This window comes from Protomyctophum parallelum (genome assembly GCF_964188405.1).
Source record: "Protomyctophum parallelum genome assembly, chromosome: 5".
Lineage (NCBI taxonomy): Eukaryota > Metazoa > Chordata > Actinopteri > Myctophiformes > Myctophidae > Protomyctophum > Protomyctophum parallelum.
This window is the reverse complement of record NC_139702.1, coordinates 22,063,744-22,080,013: the sequence shown is the minus strand read 5'-3', so window position 1 is coordinate 22,080,013 and position 16,270 is coordinate 22,063,744. Positions and strand designations below refer to the sequence as shown.

General features: G+C 40.1%; 2 protein-coding genes across 2 annotated transcripts in view; one reads left to right on the top strand and one right to left on the bottom strand.

Annotated features, from left to right (window-relative positions):
* gaa2 (alpha glucosidase 2) overlaps window positions 1–16,270 on the top strand; it is a 411,077-nt gene that overhangs the window by 221,079 nt on the left and 173,728 nt on the right. The window lies entirely within an intron of this gene.
* LOC310858598 (intercellular adhesion molecule 1-like) lies at window positions 9,399–14,314 on the bottom strand. The gene is made up of 7 exons (XM_083764779.1): window positions 14,126–14,314; window positions 12,567–12,726; window positions 12,357–12,453; window positions 11,122–11,251; window positions 10,616–10,948; window positions 10,146–10,376; window positions 9,399–9,814 (listed from the first exon to the last, which is right to left on the bottom strand). Exons 1-7 carry the CDS (start codon window positions 14,178–14,180, stop codon window positions 9,750–9,752), a joined length of 1,071 nt encoding a protein of 356 aa, XP_083620905.1. The 5' UTR covers window positions 14,181–14,314; the 3' UTR covers window positions 9,399–9,749.

The window sequence follows — 16,270 nt, the reverse complement described above, 5'->3', positions numbered from 1 at the left end:
AACTTCTGTGAACAGACTTCACTGTAGTAGCTTTTCATAAATTATATTTGTAGGCTACTTCTGTTCTTCTGTTCTGCTGTCATGAAAGTTTATAGTTAGAGAAATTCAAAGTCCAGCCGTCTGCTGTCCAGCCTCTCCCACCCCTCACTGGGGAAAATTCTGGGAGGAAAACAGAAACGGGGCGAGTAGTCTTGTTACCATATATCCTCACTGCAAGGGTCTGAACTTGAAGCCGATATAGATCTATTTAGGCTATTGTACATTTCATTTGACTCAGGACTGAACTGCATAATACAATGATTGCGTATCTGCTAATGTTGACCGTAAACTGCACTAATTGCATATACCTCAGCATTTTATGCTCAGGACTTATTTGTAGTAGCCTACATGTGCTTGTGCCCCCAGGCCCTGGAACAATTTGCCCCTACACAAGAGCTGACCATTCTATTGATTATATATATATATATATATATATATATATATATATATATATATATATATATATATATATATATATATATATATATATATATATGACTAATTCCATCTCCCTGGCCTTTAGTGACAGCTGACTGAATGTTTTTCCCTTACTGCTGGTAATGTTTTGATTTTTTTTCATTGTTATTTTGTCCTGATGGATAGATGGTCATGTTAAATGTGCTCTACAAATGTAAACATTGGCACATGCTTAACCATACAGAATTGGCCTGCATGTTTCTAATTATATCTACTTTATTTTAGAGTGGGCCTATTTTGGAACAAGCCAAAATCCAACCAAACACATGGGAAGAAGTCGGAGACCAAGATGACATGGTTGCTATTGCAAAGAAGTTTGAGGAAAAATATGTAAGTAGTACTGTAGGTTTGTGCAATCCACAGTTTACATTTAGTCAGTTATAAGACTTTTGGGATATTGATTTGAAGTTGTAGTTTACAGTTTCAGGGATATGAGGAGAGAGACCTGCATGGTTCTCTCCATTCTGGGGGCCCTTTGTGGCCCTCAGTGGCCTCTGCTGTTTCTGGGACTTTGATCCATTAGTAAACTTAATCAGTAAGGCTACAAATGGTTTGCAGTGTCATATGTGTGTAATATAATTTGTCATTGCAGGGCGGCACAAATAAATCAAAAAATGACTTTAGGACACGCGCTCAGGACCTGATTGACATTGGATATGGCTACGATGAAGAAGACTCCTTCATAGACAACGCTGAGGCAGTGAGTTCAGAATTCTGGAGTAGAGAAGTCATAGATTTTCAACCATGGTAGATAAATGTAATCTCTGACATCTCCATTTTGGAGATGTCAGAGATTACATGTTAACATTTTTGAGCGGTGGGCACACCATCTCCAACATGTAGCTTTGTGTCCCTCTGTTTGTATGTTTAGAGTACCAACAGGTGAGAAAGTGGAGCTGTTGAGCTTCACACTGTGCACAGGTGCATGATGGGAACTTGGGAAGTTGGGTTTTTAGTGTAACCAGCCAGTGTCTGTCTGGTTAACCTACACTTAATACAATGAAATGGTACCTTTTATAGTTCTACTGGCAGTCTGATAAAATATTGTCACTGTGCATCCTTACAGTACCGGTTTGCCATGGGGATTATGTAATAAGTCGTGGAATTGTATAATGGATGTATTGCCATCAAATTGACTGTACCTCCAAGAGGAATACATTGATTTGGGTCACTACGTGAGCTTTCTAGTGCTGTGGTTACCAACCCTGCTCCTGTAGGCTAGATGTACGCATCTGAATCAGTTTCACATGAAACGTGGATCACATGTCTATCATTTAGACTTCTGCTTCCCCTTGCTTTTCTCCCACCTGTAGCATTCTGTTTTTCTATTTGACGGTCCACCAGTAGCCCATAAACCTATCCTAATTAGTATAGGGCTTTTCAATTACACTGAAAACCTGTTTTGTTTTTTATCTCTAACCCATTCCTGCTGGCCTCTACAGTATGATGAATTCGTTCCAGCCTCGCTCACAACCAAATATGGGGGCTTCTACGTCAACTCGGGTCTACTGCAGTTCCGGCAGGCCTCTGAAACAGAATCTGATGACTTCACAGATGAAGCGAGAAAACTCAGTATTGCACATGTATGCCACTTAAGACAATATCTTAAAAGAATGTGGTAGTTTGTCAGTCTTAAGTACTTAATTTTGAGTAGATCACAACATTGTACTCTACTCGAGGTATAACAAAAATAAATTTACATTTCTAGAAACGTAAACTAAATGGAGGGCCAGATAAGGTCAAGAAGAAGCAACGAAAAGAAATTGGGCAGATGATAACCACAGATGGGGTACAGGGGTAAGATTAACAATATAGACTATAATCTTAATTTTTTTATTTTACAATATTATTTTTTTTGTTGACAAATATATGAATGATTTAATATAATTAAATAACCAATCTTTTTGTCTGTTTTAATCTCAGAAGTCCACTTGAAATATCAGTCAAGGGACAGGTAAAGAAGAAAAAGGCTGCAGCCCCCTTGAGTGTCACAAACGTACTGAAGAAGATTCAAAGAGAGAAAGAGAGGGAAATGCTGAGAGCGAAAGAGGCGGAAATACTGAACAAACCACAAGAGAACCAAGAGACCATAACCGTCCCCAGCAAACCTCTGTGCCCTGCAGAAGCAGGTGGGGGCTCAGGATTGTCCGATCCTCTCCTTAGCTTAATTGGATCGACCAATGACAATGCACTCATCCAAGCAGCCAATACCTTTGATTTGGACATGGATATTGATCTGGACTCGTTGTTGGATGCCACCGAAGAGAATTTACAGCCCATATCTCTGCTTCAGCCTGCCATGGAGGCGTCACTCATCTGTCCTTCCCAAATTGAGACAGAGGTCCAGATCCAGTCTGCCGTTTTACCTCAGCCTCAATCCCAGACAAAAGTCGATACCCCATCTAAGCCTCAGTCCGAACAAACTCTACTCCTGCCAGAGGTCAAGGCCAACTCCATACACCAGTTTGTTCCTCTGCCAGAGGGGCTTCCTCCACGACTGGAAACCACAATTGGAGAATTTACTGAGGTGAGACGATGCCTTTGGACTGGAGGTTGTCTTAGTTGGTAGAACTAGAAGTGTGTAATTTGTTTGCTGAAGGGAACGGCACATCCTGCTTGTGAAAAGGCAGTTTTTGAGGGGCACTAGCCCCACCTATGTCCAGCTTTCAGTTTGTCTGCAGACTCTGCACAAACCTTGTCCTACATAAACAACATAAATTCCCATTGACAATGAATGGACAATTTTACATTATAGTGTACACACAAACATTGCGTAACACAAACATTGATGACGAAGGTGAGCAAAATTGTGATTGGCCGGAATGAGATAATAATAATAATGATTGAGGCCCCTCACTTTAATATAATTTTTATAATTATTTTAATATAAATTGCAAATTGTGATTGGCTGGTTTTATTGGGTGGGAGATTTGTTGTACTGACATGATATATGATGACATAAGAGTGCCCCTCACTTCACACGGGTGAATCTTTTTGTCTTCCTATCACGCGCGCCTTACTGCGATCGGCTGGGTATGTATGTCACCGGCCAATAAGGGACCACCATTCAAGATGACGTAAATAAGGTATGTTTGGTGATTGGCTGGGTATATGTATGTGTGTTGGGGTAAGAATGGTGGTCCCTTATTGGCTGTTGATGGTGACGTAACTAAGATACGTTTCAAGGTTGGTATAAGGTCAATAGCGGGTCTAAAGGATTTAGAACAGCAGTTGTAATAGACGTTAGTATAGTCCGGCCGCCGACGGGCTTATTTTGTTTAAAGTGGGACATTTGGTAGCAGCCATAGCCATTTGCCCAAATGTGCTGACCTCATCACATTTGTCATGACGTCTATGGCCGTTTTAGTCCAAGGAGTGTATTTTGTGCAAAACTAATGCTTGGAATGGATTCAGAATCATGAAAACACCCTAGTTTGACATGTCACATGCTACTTAAAGCAAAAGGAAAGTTTGACATTTTGCCTGACATAGTATGTTAATGGTAGGGTCACAAGAAACCCCTATAAAATAAATTGTCCAATAGTGACAGCCGGTCGGCAAGTGGATTCATGAATATAGACAATATTGTAGGCCAATAAAAAAGACTATATACTAAATTTCCCACCCATCCACCTCGACTGCCGGACTAATAGCTGTACTTGCGTGCTCTGCTTGCACAAGCGCAAGTTGGCACCTCGACAGAATGCATGTCTAGTTTTGTTAAACTCAGGATTTTACTGTGTACTGATTTCTTCATAAACTTGTTTTTTTCCCAAGGCGGCCAAAGAAAGGGGGGGTGAGTCTAAACTCAAGTTCTTCACTCCTGAAATCAACACCATTCTCCTGGAGTAAGTAACAGGGCCAGCATAATACAAAGCATAATGCTATTTTCTAGACTACTTTGTGAATATAGCTAGCACATGAGTACATATTTCAGGTTGCTGACTGGCTGTGTTTTGACCCAGTGTTGAGTTGCAGTGTCGTGAGCTGGGTGGTCAGGTGCGCTCCCAGGTATACACACACCTGTCCTTTCTAGTGCCCTGCGGTAAAGACACACTCCTCCAACGTGTCAAAAAACTATTGCATGCACATACGGTTAGTGTGTCTTTAAAATCAGGTTGTAATTCCTAGTCAAATTCCTAGTACTGTATGCAAATGTGTCTGACAACAAAGGTGTTTGTATGATTTGTTTTTAGGAGGATCCCATGCTGCAACTGAGTCATGCCATTGGCAGAGATTTGCCGGAGCAGATTGCACGTTTCAATGACAATTACCAGGCAATTGCACAGGCCAAGTCTTCAAAGTATGTTCAACAAAACTTCTCTCGTCATAACTTGACGAGGAATAACTTGTTTGCCGTTTTTGTAAGTGAGGCCCCATTTTCGCCTATTGGGCTTTCATGCCAACTACAATATACAGTAGTGCTATTAATTTATATAATATCGACCACATCACATGAACACAGTCTTACCATCTGAGGATACATTATGGATGAAATCTAGCTGTGTCCATTACTCAATTTCCAATTCAGATGTAGGACAGTGGAGGATGTTGGTCCTGAGGACAGAATCCCCTCGGTAATCAATAAAGCATTATCTAATTAAAAGCATAATCAATATTCTCAATAATCAATAAATAAAAGCAGGGGAGCTCAAGGGAACCTCTGCTCTAGCTGATAAGTCTGTGTAATGTCAAAGTCTGTATGTCTGCACTTCCACTTAGGTCTGGGTTTGATACATCAACATCTTTCACTGCTTGCAGGGCAATGGAGGAGGGGAAGGAGAAAGAAGGGAGTGGGAAAGTTGGCTCAGAGGATGAGGGGGAGGAGAGAAGTGAGAAGAGGTACCCTCGGAAAATATTCAGATGGACAGAGGACGTCAGGTCAGTCATCGGATTGAGCATTATATGAGCTGATAAAATGTCTAAAAATCATTATTAGACCCTCTTATTATATCTAGATTATAATTTATACATGCGTTAAATATAATATTTATATTTTGAGCAACCCATGAAAAAGTGTAAATTAGACATCCGTGCATGGATAGGAAATGTCTATGCCAAGTGGTGACAGCCAAGATGGAGAGATACGAAAAGGAAAGGCTTGAGTGCCAAGACATGGACGAGTACCTCAAGACCTTCCTTGACAATGAGGTCAAACCCCTTTGGCCTAAAGGATGGATGCCGCCCAAGTATGTGATACAAAAATACTATTTTCACTGATTGACGCTTGTAAATCTTTAACATAATAGTGGTCTATATCATCAACTTTACATGTATGCATTCCTGCTTGTTCAAATACTCGGATGAATGCTTCATTTTCTTAGAACGCTGCTGAAAGAAAGCAAGAAAATTTTGCTTTCGCTGGCTTCATTACCGTGAGTACAAATTCGTTTTCACTGTCCCCAGCTCCACTGAAGGCTGAAGCACACTCCAAAACATTAGTGGGGTTCCTTAGAGATTGTGACATTTGTTATCAGTGTTGGTTTTAAGCAACTGAAAACACTTTTCCCCTTCTGTGATTTCAGATCTTAATTGTCATTTCACTTTCACAAAATTTTCTTTTTCTAATGCAGTATGAAGAAGACCAAGTCGGAGAGAAAGTCATTAGTCAGTGATTCTTGTGCTCTAATGGGAGCTCCAGCACCAAAGGAACTCTCCCTGGAAGAGGACGGCCTCATGTTCATTGATGCAGAGGGCAAGGAGTCCGGTCACATGAAAATGGTGGATGTTAAAAGGGAAGAAAGGAGGGGAGTGGAGGTTGGTTGTCCATCACTTGTGGAGACAGAAAAGACACCTTGTGTTGGCATATCTACACCTGATTCTGAGTCTCCTTCATCCTTGGATTTGCTCGCTGAACAAGCACTGGCCAGGCAACAACTTACCAGAGACTCCCAGGAACTTTTATCAGCGGCCATTTCATCGGAAACATGTAGTCAATCAGTCCAGCAGTGGCCCCATGATGTGGCCTGTAAAAGTTCCCCTCTACTTCCTTCGTCTGCCCAGTGCAATCCAGTAGGACCCAAAGGAGACCTTCATTGCAAGCCTGCCAAGCAGAAATCTCAAAGAATCTCTGGACATGGAAAGGCAAGAAAATCGCAGGCCGCATCTGATGATATCGCTACATTGGATGTTATCCACAAGTGACCTGCCTGCACTTCTTTGGATGCGGTCAATGTATTAAAGCCCCAGGTACTCTCTGGTTTTAATAACCACTCGCCTCATATTTATAATACATTTATCCCAATTATCAGCCCAGTTTAAAAAGTGTCTGCTTTCTTTGTCTTTGTTTCATAAATTCCAATTTCACTTTATCTATACATCTATTAGTTCTCCCTCCTAATGGATAACATTGGTATTCCAACCTGAACATGCACCTGAACATTTTCTCTTGACAAAATAATAATCACTTAATCTAGTTTGCCCATCCTATAAGCTCATTCATGTTAACCATGTTGGACCCACTGAAAACGCATTCCTGCTTCTGGCGGTCTCCTCATGCATTAGAAGTATATTATATTGGTCAGCAGAATCAGGAACATGTGTTCACTGATTCTTAACGTGAAAGGGCTTATATAGGTCTGTGTGCTCTATTGAATATAAAATATCTAATTATTGAATCGAGCAACTAAAACATTTTACGTGCATATATAAGCCAGAGTAGACTTTGAAATTACCCATCTTGTTTTAAAGTGAAATGAAACTAAACATAATTTCAAAACCTAAAAGTTTTGTGGCACTAAATGTCTTATTAACACTAGTGGCAGAACTTTAAACTTAGAGGTAATTGGGAACCTCGGGCAACAGGTGTTGTAAAAGTGACATCTAGTGGCTGAATGTTGTATATTGCTTTTTTGTAAGCATTGTAGTGTGTTTAAATGGTGCATTTTAGGTCGCATTCACACCTAATACTTCGGTAGACTTGCTGTGAATGGGCGGAGAAGTTGGGATTCTTGGTGATACACAAGGAGTATTTTTTTTTAATGGTTTGTCTGTAACAAATGTCTTTCTTTTCTCTTTAGATGGGAGCAGCATTCTTTGAAAGGGACTGGACATCATAGGGAAGCAGAGCATTGCAAAGCGCGAGCACTAATTAATGTTACATCATCACAACAATGTCAACTAAATTATTATGATCTGTGTATTATAACTGCATTACAGAAGGATGATCTATTGATAATGTCTTCAGACTTGGTGATGCTGAGAATACTGTGTGGATGGAACTGTATGCCAAGCTCATTAGTGCTTATAATTGTTCAGTGTGGGTAACTATAAAATTAACCACATGTACCGGTATATTGGTCTCTTAGATTTGACCGTAATGCTGTCAGAGGTCTAAGCACAATGAGATGTTTTTTTATCAATTGGTGCCTTGATAAGTCATATATTTGGAAACAGAACTGGGATTTGGCTTTGTATTTTGTTATGGCTCTTAGTATTATTCTGGCAAAGAGGAACAGGATATTTGAGAAACATGTATGCTGAAAAACGTAAAATAATTTAAATAAAGATATTGCATAATCATGCTTCCTTTGTTTTTAGTTTGGGAGAATGAACAGCAAGGTGGGTCATTGAGAAATAAAGTGTTTTATAATGCTCAGTGACCACCTCACAGCTAATTATCTAAATGATTAATTTGACAATGTATAACAAATGTTCTTAATTTATTTAAAGAGGCTTGCTTCCACTAAATGGTCCATTCGATTCTACAGTTGCTACAGGTCTTGTTGTGAGCTGATTGATCTGCTATTGAGTACATCGACAGTCTTAAGAAACCAGACTGCAGCAGAATGCAGTGACCAATCACAATTGTGCATTCAACCAAGCTGTGTAGTAAGATGTTGGTAATCAGCAACTGGCCATTTTAGCAGTGTACTTTGCCTCAGCAATGTGTAGTAATTGACCCCTCAACTGACATTTTGATGGGTAAATAGCAATGCAACTTTAATTGTGGTTGTTTCATTAACACTTTAGGTGTTACTGTAGGCTATGACGGCATCAACTGCTCAATACTGGCTCATATAAGCTTAAAACACCCACAAGGTCTCTGGACCAGTGGACCTTAGTTTTTGTGCATCGGGCCACGTGCAATAAGGGCTACGTGCAATATGGACAGATCGTTTTTTTTCCCTTCATCATATCATTTATTTTATTTATTTAAATGACTACTGCTCAGCCCATTCTACTGTTACTACTGTACTACTGTAAATAATGTATCCTCCTTACTGACATGTTTGCACCATTGGTGAGATGCGAAAATACTTTTCGCTGTGCTGTACTTGTACTGTACATTGACAATAAATTGAATCTCATCTCATTAGCATAATGATATTGTCTTAATGTGCATTTAGTTTAACCCTGCATACAATGTAGCCTACTGTCTCCCTATAAATGCATTATGATCAGGACAGATGTTGACTTGATTTGGTATTCTGTACTGTATATTGCATACTTCCAAAATAGATAATCAGGAGATTTTCTTCAGGGGGTATACAACCCTTTGACCACAGATAATAGAGTAAAATAAGTAGGCTAGATGTAATTTATTGTATTCTGGTGCATTTTAACAGTTTGATTGCTCAAAAATCAGGGGGAATTTCAAATCAGTGTTGGCAGGTAATGGTATTATTGTACTGTTGAAGGCAAAATGAACATTTGCCAATGTTGTGCAGAAAACGTTTGTTTATACGATATAATTGGGGGGGGGGGGGGGAAGAAAATGAAAACGGTGCTTTGTATGAACTTTCCATTAATACAACTGTCAAACTAAATATTGGATACAGTTGTGTACAGTGAGGTGCATGACATTGAACGGTTTCCTGAATGATACTGATATAGAAGAAATATAGAAATCAATTCAGGAGAGAACCCATACCTGTGTTGAAAACGTTATTGAAACTTTCTCTTTATTTTTCTTTAAAAAAATACATGTGGGAAGTATATCCAATGTCAAAGATGATGTTATGTTAGGCGTCATTCGTGAACATTTTCAGCGAAACCCCCCTTCCTCTCATAGTAAATAGCCTAATGGTAATAATTAAATGCAATGCACAAAAGTATCTGGGAGGGGGAGAGAAATTATGGGAGTGAGGAAGCTGACTAGGATACATATCATAGAACATAATGATGAATCTATGACAAAAGGTTCTTGGATCAAGAATCCCAATTCACAACAGCAGGAGTTATCCAAACACCAAGTCCAGTCACAGCTTACATTTAGTAGGCTAACTGTAGTCTCACAGCCAATATATTAACTGAATAAGGACAGCCACAAGGAAAATCCCACAATAATTTGAAGTACCTACAGAGAGACAGTGGGAGGGAGAGAGAGTGAGAGAGAGAGGGAGAGAGAGAGAGAGAGATACATACTTAATTCAATTAAAAACAAAAGACTGTTCATTACACTTGCTTACACTTTAGTTACCTTTGGAGTTTTTCATCACTATATTCATGTTGAATTCAGAAAGTAACCACTTAACCACATATGTATTTTACATTTCTTTTAATCTACAAGCTTACAACATGTCGTGTCGTCTAGTTTACATAATTAATTGTACCTTATTGCTGCTCTTCAATGCTTCAGATTATTGAGGTTCATTCTCATTCTCACTACAGTATGTTCAACCACTGACCTTTGGCAGTGAGGACCTCCACGTCCAATGTGAAGTCAAACTTCCCAAGAGCTCCCTGTGCAGAGACTGTGTACTTCCCAGCATGCTCTCCGTTTGAATGTGTGGGCGGGACAACCACCTGTCCATCCCTGTGCCAGGTGACTGATGGGTTGGGGTTTCCTCTCACCTCGCAGGTGAGTCCATCTCCTTCTCTAACCTGGAGTTTTGCTGGGCATAGGAACTGGGGACCAACTTCAGGAAGTGGTGGAATCAGATGGGGGGGAGAAATAAATGCAACAAGTTCATACAGAAACAATATACAGTATACCCATTTTAAGAAAGTGCAATTAAATTGAAGGGAGAACCCCCAAGGTGGAGGGAGAAAGAGGTGAACGATGTAATAGAAAGTCCATTCAATATCAGTTACATATCAATATCAAATCTACAACAAGCTAGAATCCAAGAGAGCTTAATGTTACGTTCAGACTCACAGTAGACGGTGGCTGTGAGGTGGTTTGATTTCACCACAGGAAGAGGCTGGGGTCCGTCTGGTCCAAGGTCCAGCTTGGCTTCACACCAGTACACGGCCCCATCGTCTTCTCTTCTGGAGGTGAGGTTCAGAAAGAAGGTCTCACTCACTGGTGTCTTCTGAACTCTGTTACTGTACTGTGGAGGAGCCAGTGCTTTCTGCCCTCTGTAGAAGGTCACAGTGAGGTTCTCAACAGGAGCGACATCCTGGACCTGACACTGCAGGCTGTACTGCTGAGCCTCAAGCTCTGGTCCAATGTGGTTTACATAACTGATGGACACACTGTCTGGAGGCTCTGGGACGCATGCACACACACACACACACACACACACACACACACACACACACACACACACACACACACACACACACACACACACACATACAAACACAGTGGGGTGTTAGTACAGACTAGAGAAATATTGTAATTGACTTCAACACGTCAGTAAAATCAAAGCATTGACTCACTGTAGACAGTTAGATCTAGTTGAGTGACACACTGCCCTGAATGGTCGTTGAGTCTAAAGCATGTGGGACGCACGCTCCACTCCTTCATAGTTTTCACCGTCCACACCAGAAATGGGACCATCATATCCCCCTTCAGTGGATGTACAAAGGCCACAAATCAGGAAGAAACAAAACACTTACAAGACAGGTACACATTTACAAGTATTATAAGACCTGCTCATAGATTCATAATGAGACTAGTAAGAATGATAATTCTCTAATTGTTTGTCTTCTTTAACGGTTTTACAAACACAGGATTGTGTTATTATCCAAAGTGCCTTGGACTCTGCATGGCTTGTTTATCTTCTTTAACTATATATGTTTTACTTACAGTTTTGAATTTCAACTAGGGTACATCTGACACTGTTGGTTTTGTGAAAAGTAGATTTTAGCAATGGGATGAGGATGGGCATTTTGAGGAGGAGTCAAATAAAAATAGCAAGTTAAATTAAATATACAAGGGGATCAGTTAATTAAAACCTTGAATGTCATGCATCTCTAATTGATACAGAACAATACCCGAGTATGACATAACATGTTTATTCTGCATCACCCAGGGCTCAAACTCACAACCTTAATCACAAAGGGAAAACCTTCTGAGCTACTGCTACCCAAATCTGAATGTGAGTAAGATATAGTAAGTCCATGTAATCAAGCAACTTAATATTGGAGAGTTGGGCTGCTGGGCAGCTCAGTTTTTCTTTTGTGGAGGACAGCCTGACAATGCAGTGTACTGTAGAGGACATAGGTTTAATTAGTGTTTCATTCCTGCTCACCTAGGCCTACGTTTTGGTTGAAAGTTGCAATGTGAGTGGGTAATTGCATGTACATACGCATGGTTTGTTACAAATTTCCAAAGAAGTTTGAAACTTTATAAATACCAGAAGATGAAGAAGAAAGAATGCAAATGCCAAATCAGAGTTAGCTACAGCATTAGTTATTACTCATATATATTAGATATAGTTTGTAGCATGACCTATTGACCCCTGCAGATCATTGGGGTCATTCACAGTGAGCAGTCAAAAACACACACACACACACACACACACACACACACACACACACACACACACACACACACACACACACACACACACACACACACACACACACACACACACACACACACACACACACACACACACACACACACACACAATTTGTTTGAATAGTGTCATATACATCTTTTCACTTACCTCAATAGACGCATCTATTAACTCTGGAACTTCCCAGCCTATATAAATAAAATCCGTCCCCATTATGGAGCAGTTAGCTGACACTGGATCACCATACCTAAAAAATAAAAAATACATCTTTTAATGTTTTTACTGTATGCTCATTCTAAAATACTGATAATTTCCCTGAAATTGAGATTGTATGACTGTTGAAGTCTTTTTTCACCATACCTGACCACCAAACGGGGAGGTGTGATGCTGAGAGGGCATTGCTCGTCTTGGGTACTAATGAGAGGAGCGGTGGGGGACGGGGTAGTGAAGGAGGGGGAGGCTAGAGATGTGTGTATGGTTGGGTTGGGGGAAGGAAGCAGTGAGTGAGGGGATGTGGTCACTGAGGAATATGATGTCAGGGAGGAGGAAACAGTAGAAACAGACATTTAATACCATAAGGAAGCACATTCAATCAAGCCTTAATAGATGACTTGTACTGTTTTCTTTTTTTACATAATATAGTTGTGCAAGAATTTGTATTTAGAAACATTGACATGCAAAGTCTTTTGGGTCAAAAACCATCCACCTTCTACGTATCTTACGATTTGCAGATATATGTGTGTTCATACAGTGACCAGACCATACATCAACTGGACCACTTTAGACTGGAGAGAACAAATGATACTTAAAACCATGAATCTTAGCATCCCTATTCTGCGGAAATCATTCAGAACTGTGTGACTCGGAGTCCATCAGAGCTCTATACTAGTGTATTTTCTGTTATTGTGGGGAAAGCTTTCGCAGAAAATGGCCAATTGACAGGCTCACAACGAGACCCAAGGTGTCAGAGAAAGCTTTCCCATGTTCCACATGTTGATGCTGGGTTTAAGTGGTTAAATTTGATACATCTTGTCCTCACGGGACATGAGCGATAGTGCACAGATGGGTGTGCACTTGAAAGGGCGTTCACGTCTTAGGCTATCATGTGCATGTTTATCCTGCAGCTTGCACTGTATGCTGATATGTGATTTCTGTGTTTGTCTTTTTAGATCATGGGGTGAGAGGTCAATGATGGTTTTCCAGGTCATAGAATAACACTGCATTTAGCTGATCTATTATGAACCATTGTGTCCCAGGCCGGCGCACTGAATACACCCAGTGCGTTCCTCTCAGGAAGGAAGGACACCCTGCCCAACTTGACTCGCTCTTCTTTTCTATGACCATTGTTCCACGGAATCCCGAGGTTGTTCCCCTGGATATCGGATGATCTCACTGATGTTAGTTCATAATTGGTGTACGTGTGCACGTGTGTTGCTCAGCTAGACGATCTACATGCTCACAACGCAACACTGTCATACGATGAAGTATAGATAAGGCTCCAGTGTGTGTGTGTGTGTGTCGTTGACGTTGTCACGTCACTATCATGGTCAGTATCATATCAGTATCATCATGGGTTGTATCATGTCAGTATTATAACTCAAATCTGTAATTTCTGAATACTATCTTGTACAAATTACAGTTATAAATGCTTCATTGTTATAATTGCAGGATAGATCACATTCTTCCAATATGCGATATCACTGATTATTAAAAAAAAAGAAAAGGCTAAGAGAGAACAAGATAAAGAACTAATAGTTTAGAATCTGAACTCTAGTACACATGTGATCACAACAGCACACACACACACACACACACACACACACACACACACACACACACACACACACACACACACACACACACACACACACACACACATTCATTCATTTCAACGCCATACTCAACTGTCATTCACTCACCTGGTTTAAGGAGGGGGAAAATAAATAGAAGTCTCGTCCATTCAGATACACTCATCCTTTATTTGCTGTCCTAGAGGTTGACCCTCTCTAGTAGACCCTCTCTAATTAACGACTGGGACTGACTGACTGTGACTGCCTACTACTTCTGACAAATCTGGGCAACTAAGGTCTGAAGTGTGCAAGTCTCAGTGTGTGGGGGTGTGTGTATTGTATATGTGTGTCTTTAGTTGATTTCAGGCTGTTCTGGCCTCTGAAATCCACCCTGGGCGTTCTCTATTGGTATATCAAGACGGGAAGGAAGGGAGGGTCAAGAATACGGCACTTGAGCACTGTAGGCAGGCAGGGAGGCACACGCACCCCCCTCCACACACACACACACACACACACACACACACACACACACACACACACACACACACACACACACACACACACAGAGAAAACACAGATGGGTCACGGTGGAACTGGGTTACCGTTAAAGGGAAGGGAGTATTGGTCCAGACCAGGACATGAGACTTAGGAAAGATTATGTCATTATGGAAAAGCTGTCATTTGTCTAAACGCTCCATTTGACAGTGATGAACGTTCACATTTCTGAATCCAATAATGTCCAAGATAAGATAAGCATAATTGACTTACAACTGAAAGAGTTCATCAGCCTTTTTGGGTTACAACAGCCGGTGCTGTGAATATAATTTGTATATTTGAGCATGTTTGGAAAAAATGGCATCCCCTGTACTGCATGCTTTTTCACCATACTGATCTTGAAATGGTCCGGGGGGAGCACACATCCCACAAACTTCCTAACAAACCAATTGATGTTTGAATAAATAAAGCTTGTTGAGACAATAGAATGGTGGGTCTCAAAGCTAGTCCCACAGTCGGCGATCTTCCACTTTTCTGTCAAGGAAGCTCTGTTGCTTTGTTTTTCTCTTCGTTTTCTTCAGTGAACTTTGGTAACCCCAATGTTTGGAAAGAACGCTGATGGGTAGACAGTTTGGCACCATTCGTTCATCATTCATCTCAATAGATTTCCTTATTGACATCCAGGTTGAATGTGCCTTTACACATGGACATACAGAGGACAAAACTGCGCTATTTACAGTAAAACCCTTTCTGAAACATTATATTTGTTTGTACAAAAAAAAGAACACTGAGGCTTTTATTGTGTAGTAAAATGTCAAATTAAGCACAAAATACAGAGATTATGCTTTTATTATACTGCAATCATTATAAAATGTGCATATCACGTATTAAATGGATAATTATCAACATGTACAACTGCTGCCGATAATAAAACTTAAGTAAAAGTGAGAGCAATCTATCACTGATTGATTCATATAGTTCCTATTTCTACACATTTCATACAGGAAAGCAGTTCTAAATGCTTTTTGCATAAAATAAATAATGGATAAAAGGAATAGCATAGAATTAGAATGGGGCATTGCAATTGCACTTTGCATTAGGCTATGGAATTCAGCCCAGACTTTGAATTGATTATGTTTTTTTCCTTTTCATTATTTTTAACTCTAGAATAGTAAGCAGGAAGCAGCATTGTCTTACTTGTCAGTACACCCATAAAACTTTTCCTCATACCATAATAGTGTAGTACCTTTGGAGCCAAAAAGTAATTGTCAACATTGGTTGTTATTCATGTAAATCCTTAAACACTATATACTTGACCGGGGTTTCTCACTCCTTGGCGCCCTTATTTTTTCCCTTTACTCCAAATCTCTTGGTCGAAAATACCGGTAGCTGATCTACAAGCTTGTAGATCACTTACTGATTTGTTCACTTATCATGACATGCCCAAAATACAAATAGTGAGGAAAGGGTTTAAGTGGTGAATAGTGTCCAACTGCTTTATAGAGAGTAGAGTAGTACCAGTGTTTGACAAAGTACTCAACTCCAGTACTTGGGTCAAAGTATTGATACTCCTGGTCCAATATGACTCAACTGCAAGTGAAAGTTGCTCTGTCAGATTTGTACTTGAGTTAAAGTACTGGAGTACTTGCTTTTAAAAACACCACGAGGATTCAAAAGTAGGCTTATGTGCGTTATAAGATACTTAAGTAGCCTATTCAAAAGTTACAAATTACAAATACATTTTCTGTTTAGCATCAATGCATTGCTGTATTGCAGACG

What these genes read in the sequence shown, in the direction of transcription:
- LOC310858598 (XM_083764779.1), bottom strand. Translation starts at nt 14,180, where the DNA reads ATGAGTGTATCTGAATGGACGAGACTTCTATTTATTTTCCCCCTCCTT. An exon ending in ACTAGATCTAACTGTCTACA is followed by an intron (nt 10,949 to 11,121) that starts GTGAGTCAATGC and finishes CATGCGTCCCAG; the next exon opens with AGCCTCCAGACAGTGTGTCC. An exon ending in CCTCACAGCCACCGTCTACT is followed by an intron (nt 10,377 to 10,615) that starts GTGAGTCTGAAC and finishes CACTTCCTGAAG; the next exon opens with TTGGTCCCCAGTTCCTATGC.